The following is a 20,867-nucleotide window of genomic DNA, read 5'->3' as shown; positions in this document are numbered from 1 at the left end:
CACCTCCCTCTGCAACTGGATCCTGGACTTCCTGACAGGCTGCCCCCAGGTGGTAAGGGTAGGTAACAACACTTCTGCCACACTGAAACTCAACACTGGGCCCTCTCAGGGGTGCGTGCTCAGTCCAGCTGTAATTGCTTCAAAAGGTGGCTCTACAAAGTATTGACTTTGGGGGGGTGAATAGTTATGCACGCTCAAGTTTTCCGTTTTTTTGTCCGTTTCATAATAAAACATTTTGCATGTTGTGTAAATCAAATGATGCAACCCCCCCCCCCCAAAAAATTATATTTTAATTCCAGGTTGTAAGGCAACAAAATAGGAAAATGCCAAGGGGGTGAATACTTTCACAAGCCACTGTATCTGTTTATAGGTTAATTTGCATAATTTAGGGGAATTAAATTGGCCTGTATGTATTTTGGTTAATCTAAATGTACGCCTATCTTATTTATCCAACACAGCTATCAGACATGCACAGCATACAGAGACTATTTTGAGCGGGATTTCTCCTGCAGCTCCCAGCTGATTGCTACTGGAGTAAAACATGTGCTTTTATAAGCCCGTTCATTGCGCAACAATTGTAAATGCAATAGTTTTGGTACGCGATTTAAAATGAGCTACTGTTTTTATTTCTCAACTGTTTATTGAAGCACACCTCCCATTCAAGCGCAGGCAACAGGCTATCAGTGTGTCACCCACCACTTTACAATGTGAACTGGAGGCAGTATGCACTTTGACAACACTTAATTGTTTGAAACCTGAACGTTTTATTTCATATTAGGCATGTCTTACCTTGCTTCAAAGTAGCCTATAGGCAAAATCCGACCATGGACGTGGAGGCAATTATTTTATAAAGATGACATAGGCGGCGCCATTTCTACCGTTCTACTTGCCAGTTATGATTTTCATATGCACATTTTCATGGTGCAGTTTCATTTCAATAATGAGGAACTATAGTTTTAATATATTATCATTCGCAACAGATGCACTTTCCTACATTTCCAAGCAGCAGGCCAGGTACTTCGATGTGTGCTCACACTGCCTAAACGGAGAAACCAGACACATGCTCATTGCTCACATGGAGCACTCAAACAAAAGACAAAAAAATGTATTGACAGATCTCGTAAATGATGGTTATGAAATAAATAAACAACTTGTTTCTCACAAGTGTAGCAGATTTTGAACTCTGAAAACAATGTTTCCACTCCGAGAATGATAACGGTAAATGTCTGTAATTAATACATGCATTAACAGAAATGTATGTAACCAAATGACAGGTTTTAACGGTATATTTAATACTGGTGACATTTGTAATGGGGAAACAATTCACACAATGAAAGCACAAGATTTGGCGGTCAGCTGCTCCATTCTGGAGAGAGACTCGCCTATATCTTTGCCACACACCCCTCCCCTTCTTGTCCCAACGTTTTTAAAATTATACTGAAGACACATTTACTTCACACCAGTGGCAGTCGGTGCCTTTTAAGATGAGGGAGGAGGATTTTTATTTTTTTCTGAACATGGCCTTATTTTTCTATTTCAACATATTGGATGACTGTCATTCATAATCCATTCACCCAGCTCAAACATCGATCGGTTTAGGCTACTACATGATACTCACATTTTCCCTGTACCCATCATGAGGTTTCTATAAACCTAGCCTATGAAAAGTGTACAACTTGGGTTCACAGGTTGAGAGAATTTTGAGTAATGAAGGTGCAAGACAGTGACACATTCAATACCGCCTTGCACACTCTTGCCTTTATCTAGCTGATCTAGTGTGTAATCATCAGTTTAACAGTTGCAGATGAGAGTTTCTATTGAACAAATTCCGGTATGTTTATCCCTGTTTCGTTCCATTTGCTTCCGTTTTAAGAAACGTTTTTCAACAGAATCGGCGAAATGAATACACCCCTGATCTCACACACACAGTTTCATAGCAGCCACATAAAAGCAGCATGATCACTTTACTCATTATACTTCCTTTTCGCAACTACAGTATATACTCGCTCTCCTCTCACCTTTTCTCTTCGCTTGTGGACTTCAGTACACAACACACCAGCTGTCTGTGACCAAGCGAAAAAACCTTTCAAAGCCAAACCTTCATATCATGACCGCTAACTGCTACACACGGCCTACATCGTTGTCACGTCATAGGCAACATACTAGAACTAATGTGTTAGTAAACCCGCTACAATCATGCAGTACAGACAGAAAGCAGTTTAGCAGTTACACCCGCAGGCACCGGTGGCAATAAATTAATAAAACTTAAAGCTTAGCTAACCTTGACTTGGAAGAGTTCCATTGTTGGATAGCCATAGACAGCTAGCTAACATAGCATCCCTCTCTGTTTGAGTAGGCTAAACTAGCTAGCTGTATTCACTAGCTAAGTTAAAGGGGAAAAATTACAACCTAATATACTGTAGCAAGCTCTCTCACACACTTCTCCTTAATTTTGGAAGAAATTCATTTGTTCAGAACTGTTCCAACTATTGTCTTTCTTTGAGTCAACTACTCACCACATTTTATGCACTGCAGTGCTAGCAAGCTGTAGCTTATGCTTTCATATTAACCATGAGCCTCCTAGGTTTTGTATTGAAGTCAATGTACACAGAGGGGGACAGAAGCTAGCTGTCCTCCAGCTACACCATGGTGCTACACTACATAGTGCTGTTGAGGCTACTGTAGACCTTCATTGCAAAACACTGTTTTAATCAATTGTTTGGTGACGTGAATATATTTAGTGTAGTTTTATCTAAAATAATAACTTTTTTTAATGTTTCACTATTTTTATTTGTATAAGATTCACTGGAGCCTCCACTGCTTCACACATTTTTCTTATGCTTTTCACTGACAACGTCAACTCAATAATCAGCTAGGCCTATTGCCTTGCGCGCTGCCCAAATAGGCATAAGCCTAGGAGCTTATGATTTGAAACAATCCACAGCTATTTTTTAAAAGAAGCTAATGGTCCTCGATTCCTCTGTGGCTAAGTCATGCTTTCTGGTGAAGTATTTTGAATGATTTTATTTCTTTCTGTTTAAACGGGAGTAATTTATATAATTTTGGCAAATTTATTTAAATTGACTTCCCTATTGGACCCGCTATGCCATTTCTCTCATGTCTTATTGGTTTTCATGTCAACCTTCTTTCGTTGTCCAGAAACTTAAGGCACAATCCTAGTCATATTAGCAACCCATCCTAGTTGTTGAGTCTTTAGACCCCCCCCCCCCTTCTTTCTAAGTTTCTAACAGAGATTTTCATCTCTGTCACGTATGGAACTGCTATCAAGTACGCTGTTTAGAGTGAGTTTTCCCACGAATTGCATTTTGGCAAATGTTTGAAAATAAGGTTTTATTGTCTGCTTCATTACATGAGTTAGTTAAGATGCAGTACCATAATCTAAATGTGATTTCTGTCATTCTGAGCACTGTGGGCAGACAATCTCATGGTTAAAATGTTTCAAATGGCCGTCAAATTAATATCTTCCCAGTCACGTTGTCCAGCGCCACATTTTCCAAACGGAAACCCTGACGTGTCACTAGTGGCAGAGAGAGAGAGAGTGAGTCCCACATGGCTGTGCGAGCGATTTTTATTTTATTTATTTATTTTTTTTAAATTAAATTGGTAGAATCAGTGCAAGCAGCACATTCTACATGGTCACCTCACTCAAAACACTCTTTTTCTTTAGGAGGCTAAAACCCATGATTTGGTCAAGCAGTAAAGTACATTTATCCTCATCATTCCTGTAATTAAAGTGTCTGCCTGCCCCTGTACCTGTTTAGCTGGGAACTGCTGCTGCTGTGTTGAGCGAGCCACTCGCTCTGCTTTCCTGGATAAATGTATAGCATTTTAAAAACCTATTGCGGGGAAACACAGCTGTCCTGTTGTCATTTAAAATAAAAGTATATTTGTCACATGGTTCGTAAACAACATGTGTAGACTAACAGTGAAATGTTTACTTACGGGCCCTTCCCAACAATAACACGAGGAATAAATACACAATGAGTAACGATAACTTGGCTATATACACTGGGCACTAGTACAGAGTGGATGTGCAGGGGTACGAGGTAATTGAGTTAGATATGTACATATCGGTAGGGATAAAGTGACAAGGAAACAGGATAAATATAGCAGCAGCGTACGTGATGAGTCAAAAGAGTTTGTGCAAAACGGGTCAATGCACATAGTCTGGGTAGCGTTAACTATTTAACTAACTATTTAGCAGTCTCTTGGCATTGGGGTAGAAGCTGTTCAAGGTCCTGTTGGTTCCAGACTTGGTGCATCAGTACTGCTTACCGTGCTGTCTTTGATAATTGGTGGCTGGAGTCTTTGACAATCTTTAGGACTTTCCTCTGACACCGCCTGTTAAAGAGGTCCTGAATGGCAGGGAGCTCGGCCCCAGTGACATACTGGGCCATACTCATTACCCTCTGTGTAGTGCCTTGTGGTTGGATGCCAAGCAGTTGCCATAGCAAGCGGTGACGCAGCCAGTCAAGATGCTCTCAATGGTGCAGCTGTAGAACCTTTTGAGGATATTTTCAGCCTCCTGAGGCGGAAGAGGCGTTGTCGTGCCTTCTTCACGACTGTGTTAGTATGTGTGGACCATGATAATTCCTTAGTGATGTGGACACCGAGGAACTTGACACTCTCGACACATTTCCACTACAGCCCCGTTAATGTGGATGAGAGTGTGTTGGGCCCGACGTTTCCTGTATTCTGCAATCAGCTCTTTTGTCTTGCTAAAGTTGAGAGAGAAGTTGTTGTCCTGGCACCACACTGCCAGGTTACTGACCACCGTCGTGTCTTCAGCTAACTTAATGATGGTGTTGGAGTCGTGCGCGGCTACGCATCTGTCGTTCTCTGCAAACATTGAAGCAGTGACTCGCTCCTGCAGGTTCATTCTCTAAAACATCCGTAGAGTATGACCCTACCTCACACAGGAAGCGGCGCAGGTCCTAATCTAGGCACATGTCCTCGCCCATCTGGACTACTGCAACTCACTTTTGTCTGGGCTCCCCGCTTCTGCCATCAAACCTCTGCAACTTTTCCGGAATGCTGCAGCCCGCCTGGTTTTCAACCTTCCCAAGTTTTCCCATGTCACCCCACTCCTACGCACCCTCCACTAGCTTCAAGTCGAAGCTCACATCCACTACAAGACCATGGTGCTTGCCTATGGAGCAGCAAGAGGAATTGCCCCTCCCTACATTTACATTTAAGTCATTTAGCAGACGCTCTTATCCAGAGCGACTTACAAATTGGTGCATTCACCTTATGATATCCAGTGTAACAACCACTTTACAATAGTGCATCTAAATCTTTTGGGGTTTGGGGGGGGGGGGTAGAAGGATTACTTTATCCTATCCCAGGTATTCCTTAAAGAGGTGGGGTTTCAGGTGTCTCCGGAAGGTGGTGATTGACTCCGCTGTCCTGGCGTCGTGAGGGAGCTTGTTCCACCATAGGGGTGCCAGAGCAGCGAACAGTTTTTACTGGGCTGAGCAGGAACTGTGCTTCCTCAGAGGTAGGGGGGCCAGCAGGCCAGAGGTGGATGAGCGCAGTGCCCTCGTTTGGGTGTAGGGACTGATCAGAGCCTGAAGGTACGGAGGTGCCGTTCCCTTCACGGCTTCGTAGGCAAGCACCATGGTCTTGTAGCGGATGCGAGCTTCAACTGGAAGCCAGTGGAGGAGCGGGGTGACGTAAGAGAACTTGGGAAGGTTGAACACCAGACAGGCTGCGGCTTTCTGGATGAGTTATAGGGGTTTAATGGCACAGGCAGGGAGCCCAGCCAACAGCGAGTTGCAGTAATCCAGACGGGAGATGACAAGTGCCTGGATTAGGACCTGCGCCACTTCCTGTGTGAGGCAGGGTCGTACTCTGCGAATGTTGTAGAGCATGAACCTACAGGATCGGGTCACCGCCTTGATGTTAGCGGAGAACGACAGGGTGTTGTCCAGGGTCACGCCAAGGTTCTTAGCACTCTGGGAGGAGGACACAATGGAGTTGTCAACCGTGATGGCGAGATCATGGAATGGGCAGTCCTTCCCCGGGAGGAAGAGCAGCTCCGTCTTGCCGAGGTTCAGCTTGAGGTGGTGATCCGTCATCCACCCTGATATGTCTGCCAGACATGCAGAGATGCGATTCGCCACCTGGTTATCAGAAAGGGGAAAGGAGAAGATTAATTGTGTGTCGTCTGCATAGCAATGATAGGAGAGACCATGTGAGGATATGACAGAGCCAAGTGACTTGGTGTATAGCGAGAATAGGAGAGGGCCTAGAACAGAGCCCTGGGGGACACCAGTGGTGAGAGCACGTGGTGCGGAGACAGATTCTCGCCACGCCACCTGGTAGGAGCGACCTGTCAGGTAGGACGCAATCCAAGTGTGGGCCGCGCCGGAGATGCCCAACTCGGAGAGGGTGGAGAGGAGGATCTGGTGGTTCACAGTATCAAAGGCAGCAGATAGGTCTAAAAGGATGAGAGCAGAGGAGAGAGAGTTAGCTTTAGCAGTGCGGAGAGCCTCCGTGACACAGAGAAGAGCAGTCTCAGTTGAATGACCAGGCTTGAAACCTGACTGATTTGGATCAAGAAGGTAATTCTGAGAGAGATAGCAAGAGAGCTGGCCAAGGACGGCACGCTCAAGAGTTTTGGAGAGAAAAGAAAGAAGGGAAACTGGTCTGTAGTTGTTGACATCGGAGGGATCGAGTGTAGGTTTTTTGAGAAGGGGTGCAACTCTCGCTCTCTTGAAGACGGAAGGGACGTATCCAGTGGTCAAGGATGAGTTGATGAACGAGGTGAGATAAGGGAGAAGGTCTCCGGAAATGTTCTGGAGGAGGGGATAGGGTCAAGCGGGCAGGTTGTTGGGCGGCCGGCCGTCACAAGTCGCAAGATTTCATCTGGAGAGAGAGGGGAGAAAGAGGTCAAAGCATAGGGTAGGGCAATGTGAGCAGGACCAGTGGTAGAAAGTGGACCAGCGGTGTCGTTTGACTTAACAAACAAGGAGCGGATGTCGTCAACCTTCTTTTCAAAATGGTTGACGAAGTCATCCGCAGAGAGGGAGGAGGGGGGGAGGGGGGAGGAGGAGGATTCAGGAGGGAGGAGAAGGTGGCAAAGAGCTTCCTAGGGTTAGAGGCAGATGCTTGGAATTTAGAGTGGTAGAAAGTGGCTTTAGCAGCAGAAACAGAAGAGGAAAATGTAGAGAGGAGGGAGTGAAAGGATGCCACGTCCGCAGGGAGGCGAGTTTTCCTCCATTTCCGCTCGGCTGCCCGGAGCCCTGTTTTGTGAACTCGCAATGAGTCGTCGAGCCACGGAGCAGGAGGGGAGGACCGAGCCGGCCTGGAGGATAGGGGACATAGAGAGTCAAAGGATGCAGAAAGGGAGGAGTGGAGGGTTGAGAAGGCAGAATCAGGAGATAGGTTGGAGAAGGTTTGAGCAGAGGGAAGAGATGATAGGATGGAAGAGGAGAGAGTAGCGGGAGAGAGAGAGCGAAGGTTGCGACGGCGCAATACCATCCGAGTAGGGGCAGAGTGAGAAGTGTTGGAGGAGAGGAAAAAGGATACAAGCTAGTGGTCGGAGACTTGGAGGGGAGTTGCAATGAGATTAGTGGAAGAACAGCATCTAGTAAAGATGAGGTCAAGCGTATTGCCTGCTTTGTGAGTAGGGGGGGAAGGTGAGAGGGTGAGGTCAAAAGAGGAGAGGAGTGGAAAGGAGGAGGCAGAGAGGAATGAGTCAAAGGTAGACGTGGGGAGGTTAAAGTCACCCAGAACTGTGAGAGGTGAGCCATCCTCAGGAAAGGAACTTATCAAGGCGTCAAGCTCATTGATGAACTCTCCAAGGGAACCTGGAGGGCGATAAATGATAAGGATGTTAAGCTTGAATGGGCTGGTAACTGTGACAGCATGGAATTCAAAGGAGGCGATAGGCAGATGGGTCAGGGGAGAAAGATGGAGTGTCCACTTGGGAGAGATGAGGATTCCAGTGCCACCACCCCGCTGGCCAGATGCTCTCGGGGTATGCAAGAACACGTGGTCAGACGAGGAGAGAGCAGTAGGAGTAGCAGTGTTATCTGTGGTAATCCATGTTTCCGTCAGCGCCAAGAAGTCGAGGGACTGGAGGGTAGCATAGGCTGAGATGAACTCTGCCTTGTTGGCCGCAGACCGGCAGTTCCAGAGGCTGCCGGAGACCTGGAACTCCACGTGGGTCGTGCGCGCTGGGACCACCAGGTTAGAGTGGCAGCGGCCACGCGGTGTGAAGCGTTTGTATGGCCTGTGCAGAGGGGAGAGAACAGGGATAGACAGACACATAGTTGACAGGCTACAGAAGAGGCTACGCTAATGCAAAGGAGATTGGAATGACAAGTGGACTACACGTCTCGAATGTTCAGAAAGTTAAGCTTACGTTGCAAAAATCTTATTGACTAAAATGACTAAAATGATACAGTACTGCTGGCTGGTGAAGTAGGCTAGCTAGCAGTGGCTGCGTTGTTGACTTTGTTTGAAAGTGTAGCTGGCTAGGTAACCTCGATAGTTTCAGTACTACACCTTTATCATGATACAAAGGCAACTATGTAGCTAGCTAACATAACACTAATCAAGACGTCCTTTGTAATGTATTTAGTTTCTACAATGCTGCTCGTCGGTAAAAGTTGGCTAGGTTTGGAAAATGGCGTCACGGGGGACGAAAATAGCTGGCTAGCTAACCTCGATAATTACTCTGAACTACACAATTATCAAACTATGACAAAGACAACTATGTAGCTAGCTAACACTACACTAATCAAATCGTTACGTTGTAATGTATTAGTTTCTACAGTGCTGCTAGTCGGTAAAGGTTGGCTAGCTAGCAGTGGGTTTGATGTTGACTAGGTGTGTTGACTAAGTTTGGAGAACGGCGTCGCGGCGGACGAAAATAGCTGGCTAGCTAACCTCGATAATTACTCTAAAACTACACAATTATCTTAGATACAAAGACAGCAAAGACAACTATGTAGCTAGCTAACACTACACTAATCAAATCGTTCCGTTTAATGTATTAGTTTCTACAGTGCTGCTAGTTGGTAGAAGTTGGCTAGCTAGCAGTGTTGACTAAGTTTGGAAAACGGCGTCGCGGTGGACGAAAATAGCTGGCTAGCTAACCTCGATAATTACTCTAAACTACACAATTATCTTTGATACAAAGACCGCTATGTAGCTAGCAAAAAATTGCTCAGATCAAACAAATCAAACCGTTGTAATGTAATGAAATGTAATACCTTCAGGCTATGCTCAAACCCTACACCCGAGCACTCCGTTCTGTCACCTCTGGTCTCTTGGCGCTCCCACTCAGCCCAGTCCAAGCACCTGAAACCCTACCTCTTCAAAGAGTATCTTAAATAATCCCCCTCCTCACTACTTTGAGGAAAAGTGTACTTATTACGCATGTGATATGTGGTTTTCCCACCTAGCTATCTTAAGATGAATGCACTAACTGTATGTCGCTTTGGATAAGAGTGTCTGCTAAATAACTCAAATGTAAAATGAGTGGCCCGTGTTGAGGGTCAGCGTGACGGATGTGTTCTTGCCTACCCTCGCCACCTGGGGACGGCCTGTCAGGAAGTCCAGGATCCAGTTGCAGAAGGTGTTCAGTCCCAGGGTCCTGAGCTTGGAGGACACTATGGTGTTGAACGCTAAGCTATAGTCAATAAACAGCATTCTTATGTAGGTGTTCCTCTTGTCCAGGTGGGAGAGGGCAGTGTGGAGTGCAATATAGAGTGCGTCATCTATGGATCTGTTGGGACGGTATGCGAATTGAAGTTGGCCCAGGGTGTCTGGGATGGTGGTATTTATGTGAGCCATGACCAGCCTTTTCAAAGCATTTCATGGCTACAGATGTGAGTGCTACGGGGTGATAGTCATTTAGCCAGGTTACCATGACATTCTTGGGCACAGGGACTATGGTGGTTTGTTTGCAACATGTAGGTATTACAGGCTGGGTCAGGGAGAAGTTGAAAATGTCTTTCAAGACACTTGCCAGCTGGTCAGAGCAATGCTCTGAGTACGCGTCCTGGTAATCCATGTGAATTTTAACTTTGTTTTAAAGGTCTTACTCACATCTGCTATGGAGAACGAGATCACAGTTGTCCTTAACAGCTGGTGCTCTCATGCATGGTTCAGTGTTGGTTGCCTCGAAGCGAGCATAGAAGGAATTTTGCTTGTCTGGTATGCTCACGTCACTGAACAGTGTCTCTTTGTAAACTGTGATGGTTTGCAAGCACTGCCACATCCAACGAGCGTCAATGCCGGCGTAGTAGGATTCAATCTTAGTCCTGTATTGAAATTTTGACTGATGGATCGTCAGGGGTCGTAGCGGTATTTCGTCTTAGCGTCCTTAAATGTTATCTGATGAATCCCGGAACATATTCCAGTCTGTACTAAACAGTCCTGTAGCTTAGCATCCGTTTCATCGGAAATCTTCCGTATTGAGTGCGTCACTGGTACTTCCTGCTCGAGTTAGTCAAATGTTAGTCTGGAGTCCTGCCTATGGGCTTCCTAATGGGCCTTGGTCAAAAGTAGTGCACTAAAAAGGGAATAGGGTGCCATTTGGGTTGCAGTCTGGGACACTGCTGCAGCTTTACACGGGTTGATCTTGGACATTGGCCTCTCATGGGAGGGGGACTGAGCGCAGAATTTGGCCAGAGCACTGAAGAGGCTAAATCAATTTGCTGAGCTACTGAACACTGCTTTGTGCCACACAGTCCAACACGACCTGCCCCCATTACGTAAGGCAGCGTATTATTATTTGTTTTTGTCGCAACGCATCTTCTTCCCTCGGCTTTATATAACAGGGATTATTATTTATTTTTTTAAGAGTGGAAAAAATACAAAATACTTTTTATTCATCTGATGAAGTTAGTTGTTACAACAGGGTCCCTTAACACTGTCGGGCTCCACAGATAACGATCTCTCCGTTCTCACACTCGAGGGCAACGACGCTGAAGTTTATTCAAATGGGAATCTTAAACATAAGGAACAGACATGTGAGGGAGTGAGGGAGAGGGAACAAAGGGGGTGAGGAGGAGGTAGCGATTTCCGTAAGAGAAAAAGCTAGCAGCTTCATACTGGTAAAAGATTTGGCAACACGTTGTTGGAAGTTTAATTTTAATGAAAGGCAGACAGAGAGCTTTTTTTCTTTCCGAGTTATGATTTAGATCAAGTGTAAGTTTGGAACTCACTGACTCTCTCTCTCTCTCTCTCTCTCTCTCTCTCTCTCTCTCTCTCTTGGGAACAATCAGAACACACAGTCACTCTATGAGCTCATGTCAGTCTCCTGGGAGATGACCTCATGAAGGCCCAGCTAGCCCACCAATGGCCTCAACACACAAATATGTGCATTACATATCACATTGGCTAAAGAACCTGCAGGTTGTTCTACTGTGCATCCTAAATAACACCCTACTCTCTATATGGTGTGCACACACCAGAGGCCCTGGTCAAAAGTAGTGCACTATCGTGAATATGGTGCCATTTGGGACACAGTTCCCTGGAAAGGAACAGTTTTTCAAACATAGCCACTAGACCTGACTACTATACTGTTACATAGTTATTTATTAGTATTGTTATTCTCGTTATTTTTGATTTGTGGTGCATTTGTGTGATACTTTGTAGTCTGTCCTTATGTTGCACTTCTCCTGATACTCATGGTTTGTTAGATGGAAGCAGAGATACAAACTACAGATAATTTGCTTCCAGGGATCGAAGATGGTCACGTTCCAAAGATAAAACTGAATCCGTTCATTATGCTTTTTCCACAGTTCCGGCCTTTTTCCTGTTATTTCATATACACTAACGCTTTTGTCATTTAGTAGGCTGACTTTTGTAAAAAATACAGTACATATACAGTGCCTTCAAAAAGTATTTTCCACATGTTATAGCCTGAATTTAAAATTAGATTTTGTGTCACTGGCATGCACACAATACCCGATAATGTCAAAGTGGAATTATGTTTTTATAAATGTTTACAAATTAATAAAAAATGAAAAGCTGAAATACCTTGAGTCTTCAACCCCTTTGTTATTGCAAGCCTGAAAGTTCAGGAGTAAAAATGTGCCTAACAAGACAAGTTGCATGGACTCTGATTTTTGAATGACTACCTCCTCTCCGTTCCCCACACATACAATTATCTGTAAGGTCCCTCATTTGATCAGTGAATTTCAAACACAGATTTAACCACAAAGACTAGGGAGGTTTTCCAAGAAGGGTATCTATTGGTAGTTCAGTTTAAAAAAAAAAAATCCAGATGTTGAATATGTCTTTGAGCATGGTGAAGTTATCACTACAAAGATAGAGGCATACTTCCCAACTCAGTAGCAAGAAGGAAGGAAACCGGTCTTTAAAACAGTTAGAGTTTAATGGCTGTGATGGGAGAACTTGAGGATGGGTCAACAACATTGTAGTTACTCCACAATACTAACCTAAATGAGTGAAAAGAAGGAAGGAAGCGTTATGTTTGGGCCAAATTCAACACAAAGTACCACTCTTCATATTTTCAAGCATGGTAGTGGATGCATTATGGACTAGGTAGTTGTTTTCCAAATAAAAATAAACGGAATAGAGCTAAGCACAGGCAAAATCCTAGAGGAAAACCTGGTTCAGTCTGCTTTCCAACAGACACTGGGAGACAAATTCACCTTTCAGCAGGACAATTACGTAAAAACACAAGGCCAAATATACACTGGAGTTGCTTACCAAGGCGACTTTGACTCTCTGGGTCTTCCTTTCCTGTGGCGGTCCTCATGAGAGCCAGTTTCATCATTGCGCTTGGTTTTTGCAACTGCACTTGAAGAAACTTTCAAAGTTCTTGACATTTTACGTATTGACTGACCTTCATGTCATTAAAGTAATGATGGAACGCATTAAGAAGGAAAGAAATTCAACAAATTCACTTTTAACAAGGCACACCTGTTAATTGAAATGCATTCCAGGTGACTATCTCATGAAGCTGGTTGAGAGGATGCCAAGACTGTGCAAAGCTGTCATCAAGGCAAAGGGTGGCTACTTCGAAGAATATCAAATATATTTTGATTTATTTAACTTTTTTTTTGGGGGGGGGACTACATGATTCCATACAGTGGGGGGGGGAAAAGTATGTGATCCCCTGCTGATTTTGTACGTTTGCTCACTGACAAAGAAAGGATCCGTCTATCATTTTAATGGTAGGTTTATTTGAACAGTGAGCGACAGAATAACAACAAAAATATCCAGAAAAAACGCATGCCAAAAATGTTATAAATTGATTTGCATTTTAATGAGGGAAATGTAAAACATGACTTAGTACTTGGTGGCAAAACCCTTGTTGGCAATCACAGAGGTCAGACATTTCTTGTAGTTAGCCACCAGGTTTGCACACATCTCAGGAGGGATTTTGTCCCTCTCCTCTTTGCAGATCTTCTCCAAGTCATTAAGGTTTCGAGGCTGACGTTTGGCAACTCGAACCTGTTGTTATTCTGTCTCTCACTGTTCAAATAAACCTAACATTAAAATTTTAGACTGATAATTTCTTTGTAAGTGGGCAAACGTACAAAATCAGCAGGGGATCAAATACTTTTTTCCCCCCACTGTATGTGTTCTTTAATAGTTTTGATGTCTTCACTATTATTCTACAATGTAGAAAATAGTAAAAATTAAGAAAAATCCTGTAATGTGTGTCCACATTTTTGACAGGTACTGTATGTAAAAACAATTTAAACTGAGCCATGTTGGTTTAAAAAGCTGACTCTTCCAAATGAAAAATTGATCACATGTGATATTATGTATTTTATTTTCAATAAATGTGCAAAAAATATATTTTGTCATTATGGGGTATTGTGTGTAGATGGGTGAGAAAGCAAAACAATTGAATCTATTTTGAATTCCGGCTGTAACAACTCAATTTGGATTAAGTCAAGGCGTATGAATACTGTCTGAACGCACTGCATCTCACCTTCCTATTTAAACAAGTTAACGCCGTTTTAATCCTTGATGAAAAAGCAATAGGTCTATATAGTGTTCTTTGCAGGACAAAAACAGTTAAATCCTCGTTCCTGCTTGGAACATCTCAATTTCTTCTGTCTGCTGGAACAGAATCCTAGGGTGCCTAAAATTGCTGTTTAATGTTGGAAAATGATTAGCATGTACAGGTGCTGCTGTGCAAGGAATATTTTTCTGCCTCTTTAGCAACCACCCCCACTCCTTGCGCGCACACACACAGTTGCATGTTCTAATCTGGAGTTAGTGTTAAAGCCCCCCCCCCCAGGCAGAACCATCCATATCATCTATGGGCAGAAGAACTCAACCCAGTGTATGTTAGTTTGATTCAAGGTGACGGTGGGTAATAAGTTAACTGTGTCATTCTCCCCTTTTGTTAAGATTTTGGCTTTGGGAACTTCTTCCAGCCAGGGGAGCCCCTGGCCACGTGGTGCGGCAGCCCCCCCTACGCCGCTCCGGAGGTGTTCGAGGGACAACAGTACGAGGGCCCCCAGCTGGACATCTGGGTAAGACGATGCTCTTGTCTTCATCCTAAATGGCATCCATATACCCTCAATAGTGCCCTATTGGCTTTGGTCCAAAGTAGTGCACTATACAAGGAATAGGGTGCCATTTTCACACACCTGCTCTGCAATGAGTCACACATACTGCTAACTAGTCCCTCGGTGATACACACGGAGTGTCCCAGAACTGACTGTACATTATCTTTGACACTGGATCTAGTGTAATCATGGACATTACAAGCAATAGTGAGGCCAACCAGATTAAACAAAGTCAAAGCCGGGGAAAAGTTCTTACTCCGCACATAGTGCACTACTTTTTATCAGAGCTCTATCAAAATCAGTGCACTATATAGGGAATAAGTTGCCATTTGGGATGCAGTCAAGGTGCTCAACTGCGAGAAGGTGGGATAAAAAAGATAATGCTTTTGGATATTGCGTCGAGGATCTGATTGTGAATCATCAACCCTAGTCAGCTGATCAACTGTTTGCTTTACCCCTTGCAGTGATAAGTGTATGAGAATTACATCTTGCCAAAAACCAAATAGCCTTACTTTTACACTCTTTTTCAAAGGCGACCTGAAGACATCATGTGAAATCATAAGATTTCCCAACCTCTCTTTATAGCCCTCCCTGTATTACGGGATAGTGAACTCACCCTCGCATATATCTGGGTGCCTTTCTACCCTGATTGATCTAGTTATGAGTGTAATTGTTCACACTGTGGCCCTTGACCCAGTCTGGCTGTGCTTGTGTGCGCGTGTGTTTTTGTGTCTCAATGTAGAGTATGGGGGTGGTGCTGTACGTGCTGGTGTGTGGCGCCTTGCCCTTCGATGGCCCCACCCTGCCTGTTCTCCGACAGCGCGTCTTGGAGGGTCGCTTCCGCATCCCCTACTTCATGACAGAAGGTGAGCTAACCTAGTGCTTTACACCCCATAAAAGCCGGTAGTGACACCATTGCTCCTATGGAAAAACGGTCTGTGTGGTTGTTGGAATGGGGTTTGTTTACTTGTGATGCCAGCAGAAGACATTAAAGGGGCAACCCAAGATACAAAAAACAACAAAGTGGTTACCCCACCAGTTGTTTTGGTAAATGGCTGAGATATAAAGCTGTAGAAATATAACCTCCTCGAATCAATGGCTATATATTATTCATTTAAAAGTTCCCAAAAATGTATAGTGAATAAAAATATAAAAACATGCAACAATTTCAACAATTTTACTGAGTTACAATTCATATAATAAATTCAGTAGGCCCTAATCTATGGATTTCACATGACTGGGCAGGGGTGCACTCCCACTGGGGAGTCAGGCCCAGCCAATCAGAATGAGTTTTTTCCCCACAAAAGGGCTTTATTATAGACAGAAATACTCCTCAGTTTCATCAGCTGTCCGGGTGGCTAGTCTCAGACGATCCCGCAGGTGAAGAGCCGGATGTGAAGGTTCTGGGCTGACATGGTTACAAGCCGCCTGCAGTTAAGGCTGGTATGACGTACTGCCAAATTCTCTAAAATGGCTTATAGTAGAGAAATGAACATTAAATTCTCTGGCAACAGCTCTGGTGGACATTCCTGCAATCAGCATGCCAATTGCTTGTTCCCTCAACTTGAGACATCTGTGGCATTGTGTTGTGTGACGAAACTGCACATTTTAGAGTGTCTTTTTACTGTCCCCAGCACAAGGTGCACCTGTGTAATGATCATGCTTCTTGATATGCCACACCTGTCATGTGGATCGATTATCTTGGCAAAGGTGAAAAGCTCACTAATGGGGATTGAAAACAAATTTGTGCACAGAATGTAAGTGAAATACGTTTTTTGTACGTATGGGAAATTTCAGCTCATGAAATATGGGACCAACACTTTACATGTTGCGTTTTTATATTTTTGTTCAGTATATGTACCAATACTGTGTAACCCATTCAACTGGCTGCTTGGAGCTCTTCAGAATCCCCCCTCTTGTGTCTCACCACTGCACAGGGGTCTAGCATGCAGGGAAAGCATAGACCGCTTTTGAAGTGAGGCTCAACTGCCCGGCATGGCATAAATACCTGTTCAAAACACCTGTCCAAAATGGAACCCATTTACGACGAGGGCAGGGAATTGCCAAGGACCTCACGATACGACATTATCACACTTAGGTGCCAATACAATATGTATAGCGATTCGATACTGTGATTTTATTGCAGTTCAATGTTCCAAACATATTGTTCACCATATGTCTGCTGCAGAGGGACAAGAGCGAGCCATTCATAAAACATCTGAGTAGAAGTGCTGATCTAGGATCAGGTCCCCTCTGTCCATATACTGTGCATCTTATCCATTATGCTCTAAAAGGCAAAACTGACCCTAGATCAGCACTACCACTCTGAGACGCTTTATGAATATGGCACTGTTCCTAGGAGATCCTAACAGTGCTCCTTTTGGTGGTGCTCCAAATCTAGAGAAGTCAGCATGTCAGGTTCGAGCTAACACTATACGCCAACCTGGTGAGATTAACTCTTATCAGAGAGCGCCAGAGTCATTGTGTTTACATAACCTGGGGAAGAGCCAGTGAAGTTCAAGCGGGGCTCTGCCAGCCTCCCCTTTAGGGATGGACTATTTAGTCCATGTTGAGAATGCAGCCCCACGGCCCGCTCCAGTCCTGTTCCCTCCTTCCGCTTCATACGAGAAGAACAGTGTGCCGTTTCCTCCCACATATTCTCACTCTCTGCTACACACACACTGGCACACATACACACACTGTACGGTACAGTACACAGGCTCTATATAAAAATCAGGCAGCGCTGTACGGGTAGTACACTACTTTTTTACCTCCAGTACTCTATATGCCAGGACCATACATTCTTTGACCTCCGTAATGAAGCGGCCCCAGGGGATTTGGTGTAACAGAAATCCGAGAACATCCCCACCCCCTGCTTTCTTTAACTGTCGAAAGGAGGTGTTAACCGTCCGGCCCTGAATATTTCCATGATGCTATCATGATGTACTGGGCTCCTGAGTGGCGCAGCGATCTAAGGCACTGCATCTCAGTGCTAGAGGCACCACTACAGACACCCTGGTTCGAATCCAAACTGTATCACAACCGGCCGTGATTGGGAGTCCCATAGGGTGGCGCACAATTGGCCCAGTGTCGTCCGGGTTTGGCCGGTGTAGACCGTCATTGTAAATAAGAATTTGTTCTTAACTGACTTGCCTAGTTAAATAAATAAAAATGTATTTTAAATGTACTCAAGAGAAAAGAAGAGGGTCAATGTGGATTGCATAGTTTCTCTCTCTCTCATCCCCCTCTCTCTCATCCCTCCCTTGCTGGATTTCTCGGCCAGAGAAGTGCTCATTTGGCAACAGGGCAGTCATCATACAGAGCGTTAGGAAAGTATTCAGACCCCTTCTCTTTTTCCACATTTTGTTATGTTACAGCTTTATTTTAAAAGGGAGTAAATACAAAAAAAATTCCTCTTCAATCTACACACTGTACCCATAGTGACAAAGCAAAAGCAGGTTTTTAAAAAACGGAAATGCCTTATTTACATATTTAAATATTTAAGTATTCAGACCCTTTGCTATGAGACTTGAAATTGAGCTCAGGTGCATCCTGTTTCCGTTGATCATCCTTCAGATGTTTCTACAACTTGATTGGAATCCACCTGTGCTAAATTCAATTGGTTGGACATGATTTGTTAAGGCACACACCTTTCTATATAAGGTCCAACAGTTGACAGTGCATGTCAGAGCAAAAACCAAGCCATGAGGTCGAAGGAATTGTCCGTAGAGCTCTGAGACAAGATTGTGTCAAGGCACATCTGAGGAAGGCTACCAAAACATTTCTGCAGCATTGAAGGTCCCCAAGAACAGTGGCCTCCATCATTCTTAAATGGAAGAAGTTTGGAACCACCAAGACTCTTCCTAGAGCTGGCTGCCCGGCCAAACTGAGCAATCGTGGGAGATTGGCCTTGGTCAGGGAGGTAACCAAGAACCCGATGGTCACTCTGACAGAGCTTCAGAGTTCCTCTGTGGCGATGGGAGAACCTTCCAGAAGGACAACCATCTCTGCAGCACTCCACCAATCAGGTCTTTATGGTAGAGTGACCAGACGGATGCCACTCCTCAGTAAAAGGCACATGACAGCCAGCTTGGAGTTTGCCAATAGGCACCTAAAGGACTCTGACCATGAGAAACAAGATTCTCTGGTCTGAAGAAACCAAGATTGAACTCTTTGGTCTGAATGCCAAGCATCACGTCTGGAGTAAACCTGGCACCATCCCTATGGTGAAGCGTAGTTGCGTCATCATGCTGTGGGGATGTTTTTAAGCAGCAGGAACTTGGAGACTGGAGACTGTCCTTGAGTGGCTCAGCTAGAACCCGGACTTAAACCCGATCAAACATATTTGTAGAGACCAGAAAATAGCTGTGCAGCGACGCTCCCCATCCAACCTGAAAGAGCTTGAGAGGATCTGCAGAGAAGAAACTCCAAAAATACAGGTGTGCCAAGCTTGTAGCGTCATACCCAAGAAGACCCTAGGCTGTAATCGCTGCCAAAGGTGATTCAACAAAGTACTGAGTACAGGGTATGAATACTTACAGTTGAAGTTGGAAGTTTACATACACCTTAGCCAAATACATATCAACTCAGTTTTTCAAAACTCCTAACATTTAATCCTTGTAAAATTCCCTGTTTTAGGTCAGTTAGGATCACCACTTTATTTTAAGAATGTGAAATGTCAGAATAATAGTAGAGTGATTTATTTCAGCTTTTATTTATTTCATCACATTCCCAGTGGGTCAGAAGTTTATATACACTCAATTAGAATTTAGTAGCATTGCCTTTAAATTGTTTAACTTGGGTCAAACATTTGGGTAGCCTTCCACAAGCTTCCCACAGTAAGTTGGGTGAATTTTGGTCCATTCCTCCTGATAAAGCTGGTGTAACTGACATTTTAGTCATTTAGCAGACGCTCTTATCCAGAGCGACTTACAGTAGTGAAGCATACATTTCATACATTTTTTTCTCCGTACTGGTCCCCCGTGGGAATCCAACCCACAACCCTGGTGTTGCAAACACCATGCTCTACCAACTGAGCTACACGGGGGACCAGTACGGAGTCAGGTTTGTAGGCCTCCTTGCTCGCCCTAACTTTTTCAGTTCTGCCCACAAATTTTCTATGGGATTGAGGTCAGGGCTTTGATGGTTGGGGTCATGCTTGGCGTCATTGTCCATTTTGAAGACCCAAGCTTTAACTTCCTGACTGATGTCTTGAGATTTTGTTTCAATATATCCACATAATTGTCCTTCATCATGATGTCATCTATTTTGTGAAGTGCACCAGTCCCTCCTGCAGCAAAGCACCCCCACAACATGATGCTGCCACCCCTGTGCTTTAGGATGGTGTTCTTCAACTTGCAAACATCCCCCTTTTCCTCCAAACATAGATGGTCATTATGGCCAAACAGTTCTATTTTGTTTCATCACACCAGAGGACATTTCTCCATGTGCAGTTGCAAACCGTAGTCTGGCATTTTTATGCCGGTTTTGGAGCAGTGGCTTCTTCCTTGTTGAGCGGCGTTTCAGGTTATGTTGATATAGGACTCGTTTTACTGTGGATATAGATGCTTTTGTACCTGCTTCCTCCAGCATCTTTACAAGGTCCTTTGCTGTTGTTCTGGGATTGATTTGCACTTTTCGCACCAAAGTACGTTCATCTCTAGGAGACAGAACGCGTCTCCTTCCTCAGCGGTATGATGGCTGCATGGTCCCATGGTGTTTACTGGTGTACTATTGTTTGTACAGATGAACATGGTGCCTTCAGGTGTTTGGAAATTGCTCCCAAGGATGAACCAGACTTGTGGAGGTCTACAGTTTTTTTTCTGAGGTCTTGGCTGATTTCTTTTGATTTTCCCATGATGTCAAGCAAAGAGGCACTGAGTTTTAAGGTAGGCCTTGAAATACATCCACAGGTACACCTCCAACTGACTCAAATGATGTCAATTAGCCTATCAGAAGCTTCTAAAGCCATGCCATAATTTTCTGGAATCTTCCAAGCTGTTTAAAGGCACAGTCAACCTAGTGTAAGTAAACTTCTGACCCACTGGAATTGTGATGCCGTGAATTATAAGGGAAATAATCTGTCTGTAAACAATTGTTGGAAAAACTTGCCAAAACTATAGTTAACAAGAAATTTGTGGCGTGGTTGAAAAACGAGTTTTAATGACTCCAACCTAAGTGTATGTAAACTTCTGACATCAACTGTAGGTATATGTGATTTTTATATATATATATATATATATAAACATTTTGTTGTTGTCGTTATGTGGTATTGTGTGTAGATTGAGGGGGGGGAACAATTTAATACTTTTTAGATTAAGGCTGTAACAAAGT

The 20,867-nt window shown here is 44.1% G+C and overlaps 1 protein-coding gene across 1 annotated transcript in view; it reads left to right on the top strand.

Moving 5' to 3' along the window:
* Positions 1-20,867, top strand: part of LOC106612460 (salt-inducible kinase 2b) — a 68,271-nt gene that overhangs the window by 25,478 nt on the left and 21,926 nt on the right. Inside the window, exons 5-6 of the mRNA XM_014213606.2 lie at positions 14,374-14,498; positions 15,277-15,400. Coding sequence (XP_014069081.2) covers positions 14,374-14,498; positions 15,277-15,400 — 249 coding nt within the window. The remainder of the gene's footprint in view (positions 1-14,373; positions 14,499-15,276; positions 15,401-20,867) is intronic.

This window comes from Salmo salar, chromosome ssa09 (assembly GCF_905237065.1).
Source record: "Salmo salar chromosome ssa09, Ssal_v3.1, whole genome shotgun sequence".
Taxonomy (NCBI): Eukaryota; Metazoa; Chordata; class Actinopteri; order Salmoniformes; family Salmonidae; genus Salmo; species Salmo salar.
Note: the sequence above shows the minus strand (reverse complement) of the source record. Positions and strands in the feature narration are given on the sequence as shown.